At 32.9% G+C, this 21,415-nt stretch overlaps 1 protein-coding gene across 1 annotated transcript; it reads left to right on the top strand.

The window, feature by feature from the left end:
• On the top strand, window positions 6,998-14,441 carry LOC109357090 (homeobox-leucine zipper protein ANTHOCYANINLESS 2-like). Its single transcript, XM_019600812.1, has 9 exons — window positions 6,998-7,201; window positions 7,313-7,545; window positions 7,656-7,773; window positions 7,900-8,607; window positions 8,936-9,037; window positions 9,157-9,369; window positions 11,025-11,199; window positions 11,997-12,364; window positions 13,699-14,441. Exons 1-9 carry the CDS (start codon window positions 6,998-7,000, stop codon window positions 14,083-14,085), a joined length of 2,508 nt encoding a protein of 835 aa, XP_019456357.1. The 3' UTR covers window positions 14,086-14,441.

Raw genomic sequence — 21,415 nt, 5'->3', positions numbered from 1 at the left:
TTTTAAATTGTCCGATCCTAATATCCGATTAGAATTTCGGATTTCGGCATTCCGAGTGAAAAATATTTAGAAAATAGGTATGAGTGTATTCAGGGTCTATATTGACTCAAAATTAAATTACGAATCCAACAGCGCGATCGGAATTCGATTCCGAGTTACAGAGCTCAAAATGATACGTTTTGAGCCGTACTGGGCGGATTTTGGTCCCGACAGTGGTCCAGAACTGGCAGTCTCCAAAAATTACCAAAATTTACCACAAAATCGGAAATAAAATTTCGATAATAAAACTCAACTAGAGTTTTGTCTAATTCTTTATTGAAAATTCTCAAAAATTCATTTTCGAATATATGATTAATGAAAATATTAGTAAAATCTTATAATTCAAACTCGTAAAATTCGCGGTGTTACAGATGTCCAGCTGAGGCAAGACCTTATAGGTCTCATGAAAATATATTGGACTCTCGTACAGTTAGCAGTTACTTTATTGGTTACTCTGAAAAATCAAGGGAATATAAATTTTATGACCCAAATTTAAAATCCATATTTGAGACGGGTACAACCATGTTCTTTGAGGATATTGAGTTTGAAGGGGAAGATAAGGTTAGAAACTTTGTCTTAGAGGAAGAATCCGTATCAATTCTAGATACGATTCATATGGTTGCTTTTGATGAAGCAAATTTGGAACCTCTTCACAACATAGCTGATGATGCTTTCCCTGCTCAAGATGAGTTGGTAATTCATGAAGGACAAACTCAAAACCCTCAAGAACATGGACAAGAGTTGCAAGAGCCAATAGCTTTGTGTAGATCCACTAGAGAAAGGAGAAATGCAATTCTACATTTGTTTTCTCCTGGAACATGAGGGTGATGGCTTAATGGACAATGATCCATTAAACGTTCATGAAGCCATCCAAAGTTCCAATTCAGAAACGTGGATTGAAGCAATGAAAGAGAAGTATAAATCCATACAAGACAATAAAGTTTGGAAACTTGTCCCGTTACCAGAAGGTAAGAAACCCATTGGTTGCAAATAGATTTTTAAGACCAGGCGGGATTCTAATGGTAATGTGGAGAGGTATAAGGCGCGTCTTGTAGCTAAGGGTTTTACTCAGAAGGAAGGGATTGACTATAAAGAGACTTTCTCTCCGGTTTCATCGAAAGACTCTCTTAGGACAATCATGGCTCTTGTAGCACATTATGATTTGGAGCTTCATCAGATGGATGTCAAAACAGCTTTTCTAAATGGAAACATTAATGAAAAGATTTATATGGTGCAACCAGAACACTTTGTAACGGGAGACCGAAAGAATATGGTTTGCAAATTGACAAAATCCATTTATGGGCTAAAGCAGGCGTCTCGTCAGTGGTACCACAAATTTCATGAGGTGATTCTCTTTTTTGGTTTTGAGATGAATTATGTCGAGGATTGTGTGTATCACAAGTTCAGTGGGAGCAAGTATATTTTCTTGCTCTTGTATGTGAATGACATACTGCTTGCCAATAATGATGTGGGTACCTTGTTAGAAACCAAGAAATTTCTATCCAGTAATTTTGAAATGAAAGATCTTGGTGAAGCTTCATTTGTATTAGGATTATCACAAAAGAGATATATAGAAAATATACTTAAAATATATGGCATGCAGGACTGTAAACCAATGGATACTCCAGTTGCTAAGGGAGACAAATTTAGTCTTAATCAGTACCCTAAAGGAAATCTGGAAATTCAGGAAATGAAAAAGATCCCTTTTGCATCAGCTGTAGAGAGTCTTATGCATGCTCAAGTTTGTACGCGTCCAGATATAGCGTTCATAGTGGGGGTTTTAGGCAGATATATGAGTAATTCAGGAATGGATCATTGGAAAGCAGCCAAAAGGGTCATGAGGTACTTAAAGGGAACAAAAGACTATATGCTCACATATAGGAGATCAGACCAATTACAGATCATTGGGTACTCTGACTCCGATTTTGCGGGATGCCAAGATAGTAGACGATCTACTTCAGGCTATGTTTTTCTGTTAGCTGGTGGTGCGGTTTCTTGGCGTTCTGCCAAGCAAAACCTTGTAGCTTCATCCACCATGGCAGCAGAGTATATAGCATGTTATGAGGCATCACTTCAGTCATCATGGTTGAGAAATTTTGTCACTGGGCTGCGGATTGTGGAAAGGATTGAAAGACCACTAAAGTTATACTGTGACAATAGGTCAGCCGTGTTGTTCTCCAACAACAATAGGAGTTCGACAAAGTCAAAACACATCGACATTAAGTTCCTAATTGTTAAAGAGAAAGTACAAAGTGGACAATTTTCCATAGAATACTTAGGCACTAACTCCATGATTGCGGATCCTCTTACAAAAGCTATCACACCCAAGGTCATTCATGATCATATACTGCTCACATGGGTGTTCTACAATGTGAGGATTTTTTGGTTTAGTGGGAGTAAGAATGTGTACACCTTTATTATGTTCCATGTAATTTCAGTATTATGCATGGATACTTTGTATTCAAACTTCAGTTGATTAATCATTCAGTTTGGTATTCTGTCTTTATACTTTGTACAATAAGGTTTTATGTTATTATTAAGGATCTCACTAAAGTTAAGTAGGACCAGTTGAAAATTGACATGTACAGATCATATTCATATGATTTTCATGCTACAAATTTCATGTTGAATCTATGTCATTTAGTTGTGTCAATGTTAATGATCATTGTTGAATTAGTCATGATTGATATGGCGAAATTCACTTTGATTCGATATGGAGACAAGACTAATGGACGAGATAATTTGGGTATGTATGAGTCATAATGGCAATATTTAAGCGCACAATAAGGATAACACGTATGGTGAATCATATATGTGACTAGTGGGAGATTGTTAGAATTTCTGACAATTTATGGGTCACAAATATAATTCTATAATTGTGTTATGACCATTATTTAATTAGCCAAATATAAAATGGTCTTNTCAATAATTAATTTGGTGGCTAAGGGCATATGTGTCATGAAATATTATAAATGTAGATACCTTCAGGCAATTTCTGATTTGATGACGGGACTGAATTAGAATTATTGCAACTTAAGTAGTAACCGCTACGGTTACTTTTATGCGTTATGGTCCCCATTTGTAGAGCAACATGTTTGGTTGAGAAACTAATGAGAATAAAAGTGGATAGATGAGGAGTTGTCCATAAGGAACTAAACCCATCAGAATTGCATTAGTGATAAGATTCTCTTCTTGGCTTTTCATTCCCCTATAGAGAAGCAGGAGGAAAACCATCAGGCTCTATCATCTGGAAGATCTTCATACCCACATACCCTTGAAATTCCAAATGGCTAATCAACGTATGCTCTTCTTCTTCACTATGAAATCAATTGCGGTTTCTTCGGTCTAGATCAGGGTTGTTCCATTTGGGTTTATGTATGGGCATAAACACTTTGTTATAAGAACAAAGCCCTGATCATTAGGTTTTCTGCATTCCATTAAAGGGATTATTCTAGAGAAATCCAACAAGGATAACCTTTCAACCCTTAGAAAAATTATAGAAAATGTTGTAAACTCTTGTGGCACATGTTCCATTGTGCTCTAAATGGATCCACCCCTACTTGCACACGCCTTCCACCAATTCTGCTACTTTGCTCAAGACATATTATTTGTAGTGCCTTCAGCATGTTCTTCATGCGTGAAACACATGTTGCTATTCATAAATGTCTCTCCTAAATACTTATATTTGTTTTTTTTCCCTGAAAAACAAAAGCTTATGAAAATGCTAATGTTATTAATATTTGCAAATTTAGAAGATTAACTTGGAAAAAAAATTAAGATAAAGGGAAATAATTAGTTTTATTGATATTTTTGTTTACTCACTTTTAAAACATATTAGCATCCTCACTTGTTATTAAAGTATATTTATGGTTAAAACTTTCAGAGATTATCTCATCATATTAACATTTCTCTTACTAGATTTAATTTTAGAATTAATATTTCAATACTAAGATATTAGATTTCAAAAAAAATATGGGAATATACAACCAATAACATGGCATAAACGAAATTAGTAGGTAAATTTTGAGGTCCCACAAACATACAAAAAAAATCTTAAGCGAGTATACAAGTATTTTTTAAAAATGAGAATCAATTTCTCATATGTATAATATAAAATGGGACTTGTGGAAGTAGTATGTAGATAAATGACAAAGAGTAAAAGTAGAAGAATAATACTTAGAATTCTAACCCATAAAAACATCATTAAAATTGAGAAATAAAAAATCAAGGGACTTAATCTAAAAAATATCTTTACTATGTAAAATAGAACTATAATATTTGTCTCTCTCACTCTAAGAAGACACTCAATATCATCAAACTATGACAAAATATATCATTTATCTCTAGTCCATATAGAAGGAGGTACATCATCTCACTAGGGATGACAACAGAGCGAAATAGACATGAGTAGTACTTTCCTGTACCCATACTATTTACGGGTATCCGCATGGGTAGCGGGTATTTTAAAATAATCAATACATATAAAATGATTATTACATGAATAATAAAATTTATAGATATGTTAAACTTATCATATATTTCAATCACTAAAATTTATTATAAAATAATACAAATATAGATCATATATAATTATAAAATAATAATAATATAATATATATAAATTATTTAATTGAATAAATTTATAAATATGTGAGTACTCGTAGGATGTGTATCATGATACTCACTCCCACCTATAACATATTTTTATGGGTATTTGTTGTAGGTATTTTAGTGGGTATCCATGGGACGGATATTTTTGCCATCCCTATATCTCACTAGGATTTGTTTCTAATCTCTTACTAGGATTTCTATCTTAATGTTCTTACTTATACTCCATTGCAATGAGTTGGGGGTAGTGAGTGATACATGTCTAAGTAGTTGCTTTGGTGGAGAGACTTGAAGAGGGTAGTGAGCGAGACATGTTCTCGCCAAGGGCAGTTGGTGTGGTTCTAAAAGCGTGTTGGTGAATGGGAAAAATACTATATTTTGGCTTAACCATGGGGTGGGTGAAGGAAAATTGAAGCATTCTTTTGAGGGATTTTTCAATTTGAACAATGATAAAAATGTTTTGAATGGGAAAATGTAAGGATATAAGAATTGATAGATATGATAAGTCCTACAACTTTGAAGGAGGAGATAGAAGATCAATGAAGTTGGACTTGTGATGTGTTTAACACATATACGATTAAATCATCTGACAAAACTATCTGACAAACGAGAGACACAGAAGTGGAGGACAAAAAATTATATCTTTTGATTTGGAAGTTTGAGACATTGTTGAAGACCCTAACGCTAGCTTGGATGATTATGTTGGATAGACTTCCACATAAATTAAAATTAAGGACCTGCAATGGGCATAATTTAAAGTGTAGTTGGTGTAATGCTCAATAAAAATCACTAGATCATATGGTTTTTCTTGCAACTTGTCTTGTCGGGTATGGCAACAAATCTACAAGTCGTTGAGTTTTGAATCGATGCTCCGGTTAAATGGAAATGCTCACTTACTGCAACACTTAATCCTAATAGAATGCATAAGCTTGATTAATGTTGTGTTTGTTATATTGATGTTGGAATTTGAATCTTTCAGTAGAGGAATTCCATCATTTTCAATAACAAGGAATACGAGAATACACAAGTCTTGAATTTAGATCAAAGAAAAATATAAGTATGGTAATATATTTTGGTTTGAATGGACTTCTTATCAGATTTTAAGCTTGCATTTTTTTTTTTGTAAATGACTTTAGCAAATTCTCGAATACTGGGGTTCCATGTCATGTTGCATTTAACTTGTTATACTATTGTTGGTTATGTTAGAGTGTTATACTATTTCAATATTCCGTATTCTTAAATATTTTCATAAAACTTGTACTTATACGAAAACATACACTCAATTGTTCTGGTTACTTGCTTCTTATGTTTGGTTTCTCTTTCTCTCACATTCACTTCATATAGAGAGGAGGATGAAGACTACTGATGATGCCTATTTATCTTTTATCATAATTTCAATTTTTTAAAACACCTTAAAAATTTTATTGTCAACTTTCTAAAGTGGATTTATAACTTTTAAGAGTTAAGAGATAATTTCGAAACATTAAAAAGAAAAACATATCTAATAAATTATTTATCAAGATTCAATAGTGATATTTGAACTGCAATTGCATAACCAAATGATCGAAATCAAATTACTATTCTCACTCATTATAAAAGCAAGAAAATAAAAAAAAACTAGGAATTTTCACTGTGCATTACAGGCCTTCTAATATATGATGCACTTTAACTTTTTGCAAAAAAAAATCACTGTGCTTTCACAGGCTTTCTAGCGAAACAGAGAACAAAAGTAAGAAAGCAAATGACAGTGTTAATAGTCAACCGACTCTTTTTGGATTTATCCATTTGTAAGGCTTCCCATAGTCCACATATTTCGTTTTATATTCTCTCTCTTCTGTATCCAAAAGTCTATAACAATCTCATTTTTCTAACTCTTTTCCTCAACGCTTTTGTTTTTTTTCCCCTTCCCATCTTTTACAATAGTCAAGCATGCAGAGAGAACGAGATGATAACACAACACACTAGGGTTCTTATATCTTTCTCCTTTTAACCCAAACTCAGTGGTTTTAAGGGTTCTAAACAATGAGTATGAGACACTGAGAGAGGGTTAGAGAACGAAGAACCAAACTTGTCTTCTTTCTCTTTCTTTCTCTCTAAATTATAGAAGAAATAAAACATTTTTTTAGTTACACAGCTAGAGAGAGGGTTGAGACATTAGGAAGCTTTATCCTTTTTTCTCCTCTATCTCTCTTTCTATTTTTTTCTTCTTCAAAGTTTCATCTTTGATTGTTTTCTCAAGGATATAAGGTTATTTATGAGTGACCCAGTTCATATTTTGAAGTATACTTTGGTTTAAAAATTCTGGGCTGGTGAATTTTCACACCATAATAGAGAAAAAGTACCATATTTAATGAGTTTTGGAGGATTTTTAGACAACAACTTTGGTGGTGGTGGTGCAAGAAACTTATCAGATATTTCACATAGCAACGGTACCATCACCAATCAAAACAACAACAATAGAATAATGCCCTCTGGTGCAATCTCACACCATCGCATTATGACTCCAACTTTGGCCAAACCCATGTTCAACTCTCCTGGTTTATCTCTAGCACTTGTGAGAGATCTAGTTCCCTTTGCTTGTTTTGGAATATGAGTATTTTTTTTTGCTCTAGTGTTTTGCTTATTTGTTTTACCTTTTGTTGTTTGGTTTGGAAATAAAAAACAGCAAACTAATATTGATGGGCAAGGAGAACATGTGAATAGATCAATGGGTGAGAATAATAATAATTTTGAGGTGAATGGTTTGAGAAGGAGCAGAGAAGAAGAACATGAAAGCAGATCTGGTAGTGATAACATGGATGGTGCTTCTGGTGATGATGAACAAGATGCTGCCGACAACCCTCCAAGAAAAAAACGTTATCACCGACACACTCCACAGCAAATACAAGAACTTGAATCGTATAAACATGTTTCTTAAACCATTTTAGTCACAAACTTTGTTATATTGTTTTTGTTTTTTTAGATTCTAAATGATGTTATTGGTTATTGTTTTTTTGTGTGTGTTGTAGTTTGTTTAAGGAGTGTCCTCACCCTGATGAGAAGCAAAGGCTAGAACTAAGCAAAAGGCTATGCTTGGAAACAAGGCAAGTGAAGTTTTGGTTCCAAAATCGGAGAACCCAAATGAAGGTATATGCACACTAAGCAACACTTTTCAAGTAATTTCATCTTTCTTCTTGAAGTTTATGATCATGGACCATATTGATTTTTTCTTCCTTTTGTTCTTTTTTTGTTTGTTTTGTACAATTGTACTAGACACAATTGGAGCGCCATGAGAACTTGCTGCTTAGGCAAGAGAATGATAAGCTTAGAGCTGAGAACATGTCAATTAGAGAAGCTATGAGGAATCCAATGTGTTCAAATTGTGGGGGACCAGCTATTATTGGTGACATTTCAGTAGAGGAACAACATCTTTGGATTGAGAATGCTCGGCTCAAGGACGAGTTAGACCGAGTTTGCGCGCTCGCTGGCAAGTTCTTAGGCCGACCCCTTTCCTCAATGACAAACTCAATTGCTCCTCAATTGCCAAATTCAAGTTTGGAGCTTGGAGTTGGAAGCAATGGTAATGGATTTGGTGGAATGAGCAATGTGTCTTCAACATTGCCTTTGGGGTCTTCTGATTTTGGAATCGGAGGTATGTCTAGCCCTTTAGCCATGGTGTCTCATTCCACTAGACCAACGGGTTCAATGGCCACTGGTTTCGATAGATCGATGGAGAGGTCTATGTTTTTAGAGCTTGCTTTATCTGCAATGGATGAGTTGGTGAAAATGGCACAGACTAATGAGCCTCTTTGGATAAAGAGTTTAGAAGGGGAAAGAGAAATTATGAACCATGAGGAATATTTGAGGACTTTCACTCCTTGCATTGGCCTCAGATCCAATGGTTTTGTCTATGAAGCTTCTAGAGAAACTGGAATGGTTATCATAAACAGTTTGGCCCTTGTTGAGACTCTAATGGATGCGGTAATTAACTCATTCATCTACCAACTTACTTTCCTTAAAGTTTAGGATAAAATTTACATGTTATTCTTTGTAAATATATAACATGTATATATATTAATGGTTGCACTTAATATTTTCATTGATAAGGTACAAGTACACATAATAACATGTAAATTTAGTTTTAAAATTTATTTATCTGTTTGAATGCTTTCTTTGGTTCATCAAATTATATTAGTCTTTAATCAGTATATATATAAAGTAATGTTTTGAAGCATTTGGGTATCTTTTGTCTATAAAATATCTTCACAACATGTGTAATTAATGATTTTTTTTTATCTTTTCCCTCCAGAATCGATGGGCAGAGATGTTTTCTTCTATGATTGCTACAACCTCTACCACTGAAGTAATATCAAATGGAATAAATGGAACAAGAAATGGGGCACTTCAACTAGTAAGTTCCGTTCTCATGTTTCACTACTATATAAATTCTACCTAGTTTTTTCTTTCAAATTTTTATATTCAATGGAAAAATGATGGAAATTTTTCTGACCCTATAATATTGGTGCTTAGATGCATGCGGAGCTTCAAGTACTTTCACCTTTAGTTCCGGTTCGTGAGGTGAATTTCCTCCGATTTTGTAAGCAACATGCCGAAGGTGTGTGGGCTGTGGTGGATGTGTCTGTAGATACCATCAGAGAAATTTCTGGTGCACATAATTTTGTGAACTGTAGAAGACTACCTTCTGGTTGTGTGGTGCAAGATATGCCTAATGGTTACTCCAAGGTACTAACTAAAATGCAAATCCTCTTGGTATTATTAGTGTGCTAGTGTTTTTATGTGGCCACAAATTTTATAGAGCAGTAAATTTGATTTTACATTCCTCCATACCTTGTGTTTTGAACAGCTTTAATATATAATGAATGTAGTACTAATGTACTATTCACCATGCAGCTACTAAACTTAACAAAATGTACTATATGTCCTTATGGATTTTAATTTCCTTTGTTCAAGTGACTAGAACATAGGAACTTAGTTTAGCATATTCGAGTTGGGCAAAATGGATAAGGATCTGTTTTACTAAATATGTGTCCGAAATGAAGGAAAAAACTAAAAACATATTAAATATTTACTTTTTTTAATTGAGATGACATATTTTTAAACATATTAAATATTTACTTTTTTTAATTGAGATGACATATTTTTATTTATTTAAGATACATTAAGAAACATGATTTGGAATATCACATCCTTATTTAGTCAAAACATCATGCAAAGGAATCACGGGTATTTTGCTTTTCCACACTAGTACTATTTTTTTATGTAAAAATAAGCTCCTAGTTAGAAGTTTACTTACCTAGTCTAGTGACTACTCACTATATAACTATTCTGTCAGTGATAATTCCCATACAATATTTAATTTCCGTTTCTCAAAGAATTTGCTCGTTTGCACCTGAGTAGGATGCTTCTTTGCTTCAATTAATTAAAAATAATATCTCATGTTCAAGTTTTCAACACTTGATCTTCCATATTTGAATAATATATCCCCATGTAGCATAAAATCCAGGTTAATCCAGTATTTTATATTCATAGAAGTTTGTAGCAGAAATTTCTGTACTTTTAACACATTAACTATATACTCCCTAGATAAACAATTTGCCTTGTAGTCTTGCACATATATTTTGATTCTATTAAAATATTAATATGATGTTTCTATTCCAATCCAATCACGAGACTTAATGTGACCCTGCTTTGATCCCTATCATTCATAGGTTTATCATACAATACTATAATATTCAATTCAATATATACAGACTATATAGTCAAAAATCAAGGACTGGCTATTTTGTCTGTTTCTTCTGATTATTTTGTTGGGGGTTGAGTTACATCACATTACAATGGCAAATCTCGATGTCACCCTTTCACAATGCCAGTTGCTCCTGTAAATCCTCCTTGACTTTATCATAGTGCCAATATTTTATGCATTTTAGTCTAAGTCCATAGATAGATTGTTTGTGATATCAGATCTAGTCTCATATGTTGTTACATATCAATGGTAATAAAGTAAAAGTAATGAATATTTAAATTTTTTAATTGACATAACATATTTTTATTGGTTTAAGATAACATATGAGACAAGATCTAAGACAAATAATGTCATTAAGCCCAATCTTAACTTTCCAAGATTTGCATTTCTCTCTTCATTATTCTTTTCTTTTTCTCTTGCTGAAGAAAATTAATTATGAATACGATCCTTCAACAACTTGGTGCAATACTTGATCACGCTAGTACCCTTTTAATGTAGCACTAGGATTAGTTCACTGTATAAAAGCCAATATATTTTCATAATGTTTTGGCACATGATAAAAGCATAAATACAAAGTGAATTAAATAGAAAGTTAGGAAAGTTGGAATTATATGTGTTTGCATTAATTGTGCAGGTGACATGGGTGGAGCATGCAGAATATGAGGAAAGCCAAGTTCACCAGCTCTACAGACCCTTGTTGAGCTCAGGCATGGGCTTCGGCGCCGAACGGTGGGTCGCCACCCTCCAACGCCAATGTGAATGCCTCGCCATCCTAATGTCCTCGGCCGCACCCTCTCGGGACCACTCAGGTATGAATACTAACTTGCCATAAGAAATTTATAGCTAGACACTTTCTATCATCGGATGTTTATACACTATTTTTCATTTATAGAAAAATTCTAAATGAAATGCAAATTTGGATTGAAATGTCTTACTGTAAATATCCAAAACAATTTTTGAGATATACTATTAATAGAGGCATTCACATTTTTAATATGATTCACACAGCTTGACTCGTCAAATATTACTTTCTTATTAAAAATTGGTGGTAATTTTATCATATAGTGCATACCAAGTAAGGGTTGTGTGACAAAACTTAACTAATTCTTTACATATTTGTAGCATTCATTTTTTATTAAAGACAGTATATGTTTAATAAATTTTTAATAAGTAATGTATATAGTGATAGTGTCTAATTTTTTCTACATTGTTACACATTTGAATCATGAATCAAGAACCTACAATTTTTTTTATTATATTTATTGAAAGAGGGTAATACATATGTATTGTCCGTGTATACACAGTCAATATATATTCACCATTCATTGTATTATTCTTTTTTTGAAAAGTCAATAATGATTAAATATGATTAGTAAATAATGTATTGACAATGTATAAAACTTTTATCCTCTTATATTTTTTACTTCTGTTCTATATAAGGATGAATAGATTTACCTTCCTCCTATCTTTTTACTCTTTACTTGTTAAATTTATAATTTTTCACATATAAAACTCTAGTATGGATGTACCATGTATGAGTTTATACATTATTAGTGTATTATTCATCATTTATGTAAATGGTGTTGGCATGCATTTATTATGGCAGCAATAACCGGTGGTGGAAGGAGAAGCATGCTGAAGCTAGCACAACGCATGACCAAAAACTTCTGTGCTGGGGTATGCGCCTCAACAGTGCACAAATGGAACAAACTGAACCCGGGGAATGTAGACGAGGACGTGAGGGTGATGACGCGTAAGAGCGTGGATGATCCAGGTGAACCACCGGGTGTTGTGTTGAGCGCAGCCACTTCTGTGTGGCTTCCAGTTTCACCAAAGAGAGTCTTCGATTTCTTACGTGATGAGCGGCTTAGAAGCGAGTGGGATATACTCTCCAACGGTGGTCCCATGCAGGAGATGGCTCACATTGCTAAAGGCCAAGACCATGGCAACTGCGTCTCTCTCCTAAGAGCTAGCGTATGAATTTCATTCTTCTCTCTCTACTATAATTATCTCTTTAGCTATAGTTTTACTTTATTCGTTCTAAAATTCTTCATTTTTTATCTTTTTCCTATATCTTTTATATAATTAAGATAAGATAAATTATATATTATTTCTCTCCCATTCTCAATGTATTACACTCTCTTAGTAATATTTCTTTTAAAAATTTCTATTTCAAAAAGTTTTCTCCACTTAGAATCGTGATCAAATTTATGATGGAAAATTAATTGTAGAAATATAAAAAATTTAATATGGATATTTTAATTAAGTTATATTTAATTTTTACATTATTCATTGATCTCTCTAACTTTTTTGCATAACCCTAAACATAAAATAAAAATTTAACTGATGGAGTACTTTTTATTGAAGCTTAGGAGTATAGTGTAACTTCAAGTGATTTATGTTTTTTAAAAGAAAAACATTTTAGATATGCTAAAAATAATTTTGGTTATATATAGTTTCTATATTAGATTTGTTTTACATTAGATTGCAATTTTAAAAGCGATTTATTTTACATTTATTCCTTCTCGGTGCCGAGATATTATGAATAAAACTAGTATGGGCATTATATACAAATAATAAAATATTTTCACCTCATTAAAAATAGCTATGAGATAAAAGTCTAACTTCACTGTTTATGTAAAATAACTAAGTTAAAAATATCCTGCATTTTTTTTGTAATTACTTAGAAAATCATCTATGTATTATTAACGAGTTGTAAACGAATTACGTAGTATTTATCAATTTATTTGTCAACCAGCTGAATCACAATTGGCGTGTAGTGTTTGTAAGAGAAATGGGGCTCATTGAAAATGACAAGTTTGGAAATTTTGGAAGTATCAATGAAGGCAAATTTTGATGCATCAGTAAAATAAACCTTATATAAAAAGTCAAAATATAGGACAGTTGTCACCTTTATGGGTTTCTGACACCAATTGTTTTATGAAATCACTTTTTTTTTATTTTACTTCAATTTTGATATGAAAAATCTGAGAAAAAGTTATCACCCGCTTTGACTATATCTCAAATTCTCAACTCACAATGTGAACTACACGAAAATGACAAAACATTATTATTATTTCTTTTTTATGATAATATTTGACGTTATTTATTAAATGTGATATGATATATTGTCAATGTAAAATTTTATATACAGTTGATCCATTGTCTATTATTTATTTGTATTTTTTTTAAAATCAATAATAAGCTAAAATAAATGCTGGATAATATTATATAAAACTATTCCATTACATTATGAGCAACTCATATTTTTTTTCTCTTATCTGTGCTTCTTAATTTTTATGTTGCAGGCCATGAATTCGAACCAGAGTAGCATGCTGATACTCCAGGAGACATGCATAGACGCAGCTGGGTCGCTTGTGGTGTACGCGCCGGTAGATATCCCGGCCATGCACGTGGTCATGAACGGCGGTGACTCAGCTTACGTGGCGTTGCTTCCATCGGGGTTTGCAATTGTCCCTGATGGGCCTGGGTCACGTGGGACACAGAATGGTGGAGCCACCACAAACAGTGGCAACAATGGTGATGAGGCGCGTGTAAGTGGTTCCCTTCTAACGGTGGCGTTTCAAATCCTTGTGAATAGTCTCCCTACAGCAAAACTCACCGTAGAGTCCGTGGAAACGGTAAACAACTTAATCTCATGCACCGTCCAGAAGATCAAAGCCGCGCTTCATTGAATATCACGTGACCTTCATCTTTATGTCACGTGACTCGTTCACGCTCCTTGATATTTTTCTCTCTGATGTCTTTTTGAAGTTTTTGTTTCATGTTAGTGAAAGTGTATGATGAATGGTGAAATAGGTAGCGCGTGTAAATGACGCGCGGGATTGGGTTTTTGTGTGGGGATGTTGAGTCAAGAACGAACCGTGCGGAGAAAAAAAGAGAAAGAACTCCTTGCATGGTGGTTAGGAACTTAGGATCCGAAACTGGGTCGGGTTAGGTTCCTTAACACAAGGCAAGGGTCGTGGTTCGGGTATTGACTCGGGTTGACCTCGTGTTTTCTCCGCCAGCTGAAAAACAAGAAAGGAATAGAGCAATGAACAAAAAATATTGTTATTTTATCTCAATGTATTGACTAAGTTGGTGGAGTTTAAGTTTGTTCTAGTGTAATGCAAATTTTCCTCTTTTATTGGAAGATAAAAATTCCCTATTTCTCCATGCTATATGTGCTTATGAATATCTTTCTTTGATTTTAAAATGTGTTTTTGAGTAAAAGATGTATTTCTTGTTGGTGTAAGATTTTTATGTTTTTATTATAATACTCATCATTCATATTTGATTATCAATAACTCTATTAAACAAAGTAATATAAATGATTTAATCATGGATGACCTTATATTAAACTGATTTACTTTATTTGGATGACGTCAATATTGGAAATTGGATGGTTATGTGCTCCATGTAATATTTTGTTATGGTATGCTATGTTGGGCTTGGAGGCTGTGTGTTTCGGGAATTGCATTAAATAAAGGTACAGAACCTGTTGAGAGAAGCGTTGCATCATTTAATGCTAAGGGTTTGGCCTTGTCTCCCTGGCGTGAGCTAAAAAGCCAATTAGGTTTTGACATGATTATGAAAGGCAGTTTATGGTTAGTTTGAAAGTTAGATTTTAGAGGGGAAAAATGAAAATAAAAAATTTAAGAGCCATAAAATAAATTTGTAAGATAATTTTTAATCATTCATTTTTCTTTCTTTCTCTACAAAATTTAACTCTCAAACTAACCATCATAAAAAAAGATACACATATTTCACATTTGACATGCTAACTATGCTCTACTTTCTTTCGTATTTATTTTTTAGAATTCCAATGTAATTTGTTTTGAGAAAAAAAAAAATATATATATATATACAAGTTTTATATATCATTATATATTATTTATTATATTCTCTTCAAAAATATTACATATGAATGGTGGATAATGTATTAATTTTATATTAACAATTTATAATTATTATATTATATTAACACTCCTTGAATTTTAGTAAAATTATATAAATTACTTTGCTCTTTTTTAACCTACATATATGAGATAGTTTGTATAATTTCACCAAAATTTAAAAATGAGAGTATAATTTATTCTACATTTTACACTCTTTTGCAATTATTATACATTTATTATTATCATTTATCTTTTCAACTTCATATATGTTGGTTTCTCTTTTAAGTTTTAAAAATGAATTAGATAGAATTATTTAGTTAATTAATATTAAATTTAAAATGATTTAGTAAGTTTTTTTTGGTTTCTCACAAATATCCTTGCATTAGAGGCAATGCTGTCCGAGTTGAGAACATCCACAAGTACGTTGAGCTAATCTCTCCCAGCGGACATTTTTTCCATCCACAAGATTCGAACCCGAGACATTGCTTAAAGAGAACTAAGCATGTACCACTTGAACCAACCTCCGTTGGTAAATGATTTAGTAACTTGTTAAATTATATGCATAACTTTAAAGGAAAAAACATATTGAATTGTATTATGGTATGATTTCAGTTATTGTTGCCTTATGGTTGTTTCACATAACTTATTGTTTTGAAGTGAATTTTTCATTTGTGACAAAAATAAGAAAAATCTTTCTCAAAAATTCTATAGCAGTTGATATATCATATGTGAAATGGAGATAGTTACCTTTGATATTTTATTTTAAATGTCACTCCATATGTTAAAGATTTTTTATTGGTTCAATTTTTTTTTCTTTTAAATAATTACCTTAGTTCCTATTAATTGTCGTTTACCTTTAAAGTGTAAAATTTAATACTTTAGGTTTCAGTGTTTTATTTTTCCAATATATTTTTACTATTTTTTAGGAAAAAATATATAAAGACCCTCTCTATTTTATATCTTTTGTAACTAGTTATCACAAACTATTTTTTATTCTATTTATTTTTAAAAATTTATCGGCTATTGAAATTTGTCTCAATATAAATATATTATTAAGTTATTTGTAGATGAACAAGACAAGTGTTGCAATTACACTCATAATAATATCACTGAAGCACTACATATTAGTCAATATTGGGAGGAAACTAATATCTAGTTGATTGAGATGATGATAAGTAAATTTGAGAGTTAGAAGTGGTTAATACAAGAATATTAATATATATATTATAAAATTAAATAATAATGGTTTAAAAGTCGAGTTTAAAATAAAATATATAACATAATTTTTCTTTGTTATTAATTAAACATTATTTTTATGCATAGACCAATTTAACTAACAATTAAAGTTTAAGAGGTAATTATAAGGCAAAAGTTAATTCATGATAGGTAGTTGCAAAAAACATAAAGTTTGAAGGTTTATTAAGCATGTTCATAACATGCACAACGAAAAATAATTTATCTATTTGTGTTAAAACATGCATACACTATAATACGTTGACAAAAATGTTTGTAAAAATATCTCAGGAGACTATGATGACTTTCAAAAAATTCACATTCAAAAGTATGAAGGTCCTACACGCGTATTCACACCGATACCAATCCTTGTTGTATCAACACTTGATCCATTGAACAAAAATTCAACTCAAATGAAACCAAAATGAAAGGATTGAAAGAAAGCAATATAATTCTTTGTATATTACCTATGTTGCTCTTTTTTCATGAAGGTTATGGGAGTTTTGGTTTTTATAAAACCAAACCCTTCTTCATTCTATTTAGTGTCAATTAACAACTCATTTATTTGGCATAAATGTTGGTTTTTGGTTTTCAAAATTGACTATCAGTTTTAAACCATTGAAATATTACAATTAACTTTCATTTAATTATATTAAAGATGACTGAATAATATTATTTGTATTTTTGGTTCTAGCAAAAAATATAAATATTCCACTTAAAAGTAAATATATAAAATTAAACTATTTAATTTAGATATTTTCTCGTCCAACAAAAATCAGAACACTCATAAGTGCGTGACCCTGTAGATTCATTACTAAACTGATAGTAAATTAACTAATTAATTTATTAATCAAGGTTGACGTCTACAACACTCCTTAACAACGGGTAGAAATAAAGTAATATCTTTTACTTTAGAACCATTAGAAGATTAATATAATATTTCCTTCCATCTTTACAACTCTATGTTAACTCTAGAATATGATATAATTGTCAAATTCTAATAAATTAACTCGTGGTGAATGACTTAAGAAACTCATTTCTTCATTCATTCAATTCCCCTTGGCCAATGTATTTATTTCTATAGAGCTCAAAGTCATTACCATGAACCAACGGACGTTGGTTCAAGTGGTACATGCTTGATTCCCCTTAAGCAAGGTCTCGGGTTCGAGTCTTGTGGATGGAAAAAATGTCCGCGGGTAGAGTTAGCCCCACGTACCTGTGGATGTTCCCAGCTCGGACAGGATTGCCTCCAATGCGAGGATACCTGTGGGAAACAAAAAAAAAACTCATTACCATGAGTTGATGGATTCTTTCTTGATTAATCACTAATTCTACAAAGATTTTATTATACCTAATAATCATTGAACTAATATCATAAGGCATTAGGTATATATTTCTATGGTAATCTCAAGTCTAAGGAAAATATATATATTTCTTCATAAAAATATCATATTGACAATTCAAAGGTAATATATTAAACATTAGGAATTCTTCTTTGAGTCATTTCAATGGTCATATATCTATATGCACCTTATATGTGTAATTTAATAAATGAGATCTATTAATCTTTATCTAATAAAGACCATTACACATATATTGATATACATGGATTAATAGTGTCCTAAGCTCAATAATCATATGATCAAGAAAAATTTAGATTAAAATTATAAAAAATTTATTTCTCATTATTATAATCTCTATTATAATAATAAGTCTCTAATTTTAATCAAGGATCTTTCATATTAATTATTTTGACAAACAATGAATATGATATTAAGATAATAATACATATAACTTTATTACTATAAACATGGCAAATTAGTTCTTGGGCATACATTATATCCCAACAATCTCTCACATGCACTAGAGCCAATCAGTCATATACTTCATTCTCATCTCCCACTTGTGCTTATCAAACTCTTTTATGTCAAGTGCTTTTGTGAATGGATCTGCAACATTCTCTTTGCCATCAACCTTTTGTAGCTTAACATCACCACGTCCAATGATATCTCTAATTAGGTGATATTTTTGTAAGACATGCTAATTCTTTTGGTATGATCTAGGCTCCTGTCCTTGAGCAATAGCTCCATTATTGTCACACAATAATGTGACGAGTTCATCCATCAAAGGAATTACACCGATTTTAGTTAGGAAGATCTTTATCCAAATAGCTTATTTAGCAACTTCACTTGCTACTATATACTCTGCTTCAGTAGTTGAATTAGCTATTGTCATTTGTTTGGAACTTTTCCAACTTATTGCGCCTTCATTCAAGGTGAAGACATAACCAGAAACTGATTTGATATCATCCTTATCTGATTGAAAACTTGTGTCGGTATAACCCTTTAACTTGAGTTCAGACTCTCCATATATAAGGAATTGGTCTTTAGTTCTTCTTAAGTACTTAAGAATGGTCTTAACCACTTTCTAATGTTCCTCACTTGGATCTGCTTGATATCTACTAGTTACACCCAGTGCATATGCGATATTAGGCCGGGTACAAGTCATGGTGTTACATATAGCTCCCACTATTGTAACACCCCAGTAATGTCATGCGACCTCCCCGGTCCATGACGACACTGAGCATGTCACCGGTAGCACCGCAGAAATGTCATGCGACCTCCCCGACCCATGACGACACTACGCATGCCACCCACTAGCTTAAATATCCCCTGCAGTATTTTATTCCCCACAAAGGGGAGCCTCCCGCGACTCGAACCCATGACCTCGAGGACAAATAGTCATTAATTACATGAGTCGCTACCATTAAGCTATGACTATTGAATTAGCTATAGCTTAATGGTAGCGACTCATGTAATTAATGACTATTTGTCCCTGAGGTCATGGGTTCGAGTCGCGGGAGGCTCCCCTTTGTGGGGAATAAAATACTGCAGGGGGTATTTAAGCTAGTGGGTGGCATGCGTAGTGTCGTCATGGGTCGGGGAGGTCGCATGACATTTCTGCGGTGCTACCCGTGACATGCTCAGTGTCGTCATGGACCGGGGAGGTCGCATGACATTACTGGGGTGTTACAACTATACTAGCATATGGTACTTCATTCATGCGTTCTCTTTCCTCAGCAGTCTTAGGACAATCATGCCTACTGAGAGTAACTCCAAATCCTATTGGTAAATAAGCTCTTTTGGAGTTGTCCATGTTATACCTCTTCAAGATGGTATCAATGTACAAGGATTGGGAGAGTCCAAGCATTCTTCTGGATCTATCTCTATAGATCTTTATTCCTAGAATAAAAGCTGCTTCTCCCAGATCCTTCATGGAGAACTGTTTTGATAACCAAGTCTTTGTAGATTGCAATGCCGGAATATCATTTCCTATGAGTAATATGTATCAACATATAGCAATAGGAAGATGATCATGCTCCCACTGACCTTTTTTTAAATACAAGGTTCTTCTGCACATCTTACAAAACCAAACATTTTGTTTGTGTTGTTAAAGTGAATATTCTAACTTCTAGAAGCTTGCTTTAATCCATAAATGGATCATTGTAGCTTACAAACTTTATTATGATCATAAATGGGTGTGAATCCTTGGGTTGTGTCATATACACGTCCTCTTTCAACTCTCCATTCATAAAAGTTGTTTTCACATCCATCTGTCATATTTCATAATCATGGTATCCTGCTATAGCAAGTAGAATCCGAATCGATTTGAGCATTGCGGCAGGAAAATAGGTTTCGTCATAATCTATTCCTTCTTTTTGACGATATCCCTTAGCAACAAGGCGAGCTTTATAAGTCTCAAGCTTTCCATCTTCTCCAATATTTTTATTATAAACTCATTAACAACCAATTGATTTTATGTCCTTTGAAGCCTCAACTAAAGTCCATACTTTGTTGGTCTTCATGGATTCCATTTCAGATTCCATGGCTTCTTACCACTTCTCATGATCCAAGCTTTGCATAGCCTCTTCATAACATTTTGGGTCATCATCATCAATATTATAATCCTCATTTTCGATTGCATCTAGCACCATCAAGTTTAATCTATCTGGTGCATGATGTGATCTCGTAGATCTTCGAGGAGGCACTTGTGCATCTGAATCCCCTTGTTTTGGATTCATTGATTGTTCCATTTATTCCTGAACTGGTTCAGTAACCTGTTCCTGAATTGCAACCGGGTATTGAACAACAACATTTGACTGTGGTAACCTTTGTGTTAGAACTAAAACATCTAAGCAAGGTTGCTCAAGTTCCATATCATGTTCTTGAGCATTAAATGTTTCATTGATTTGTTGATCTTCATCAAGCATTATTTCGTTACAAAGAATTCCTTCTATAAGAAATTCCCTTCTAAAAGAGTTCCCCCTCTTGCCACAAATACTTTATGGTCAGAAGGGTGGTAGATATAATATCCCATTGTTTTATTAGGATACCCAATGAATCTACACTTGTCAGACCTTGCTTCAAGTTTATTCGTTTCTAATCTCTTAACATAGGTTGGGCAAACCCCAACCTTTAATGTGCTTAAGGTTTGGTTTACGCCCTTTCCATATCTCATATGGCGTTGTAGAGACAGATTTTGTGGGAACTTTATTTAACAAATCATTTGCCGCTTCTAAAGCATATGACCGTAAGCTTATTGGAAGATCAGTGAACCCCATCATGGATCTAACCATATCTAATAAGGTTTGATTCATTCTTTTAGATACACCATTATGTGGTGGTGTACCTGGAGGTGTCCATTGTGAGAGAATTCCATTCTCTTTCAAATAATCAAGAAAATCAACATTAAGATATTCTCGTCCTCTATCAGATCTTATGATCTTGATACTTTCACCAGTTTGCTTTTCCACTTCACTTTGAAATCTTTTGAACATTTCAAACGATTCAGATTTATGTTTCATGAGATATAAAAAACCATATCGTGAAACATC

Source organism: Lupinus angustifolius, chromosome LG09 (genome assembly GCF_001865875.1).
Source record: "Lupinus angustifolius cultivar Tanjil chromosome LG09, LupAngTanjil_v1.0, whole genome shotgun sequence".
NCBI classification, from domain to species: domain Eukaryota; kingdom Viridiplantae; phylum Streptophyta; class Magnoliopsida; order Fabales; family Fabaceae; genus Lupinus; species Lupinus angustifolius.
Note: the sequence above shows the minus strand (reverse complement) of the source record. Positions and strands in the feature narration are given on the sequence as shown.

What these genes read in the sequence shown, in the direction of transcription:
- LOC109357090 (XM_019600812.1), top strand. Translation starts at nt 6,998, where the DNA reads ATGAGTTTTGGAGGATTTTTAGACAACAACTTTGGTGGTGGTGGTGCA. An exon ending in TGCCTAATGGTTACTCCAAG is followed by an intron (nt 9,370 to 11,024) that starts GTACTAACTAAA and finishes TTAATTGTGCAG; the next exon opens with GTGACATGGGTGGAGCATGC. An exon ending in TCTCTCTCCTAAGAGCTAGC is followed by an intron (nt 12,365 to 13,698) that starts GTATGAATTTCA and finishes TTTATGTTGCAG; the next exon opens with GCCATGAATTCGAACCAGAG.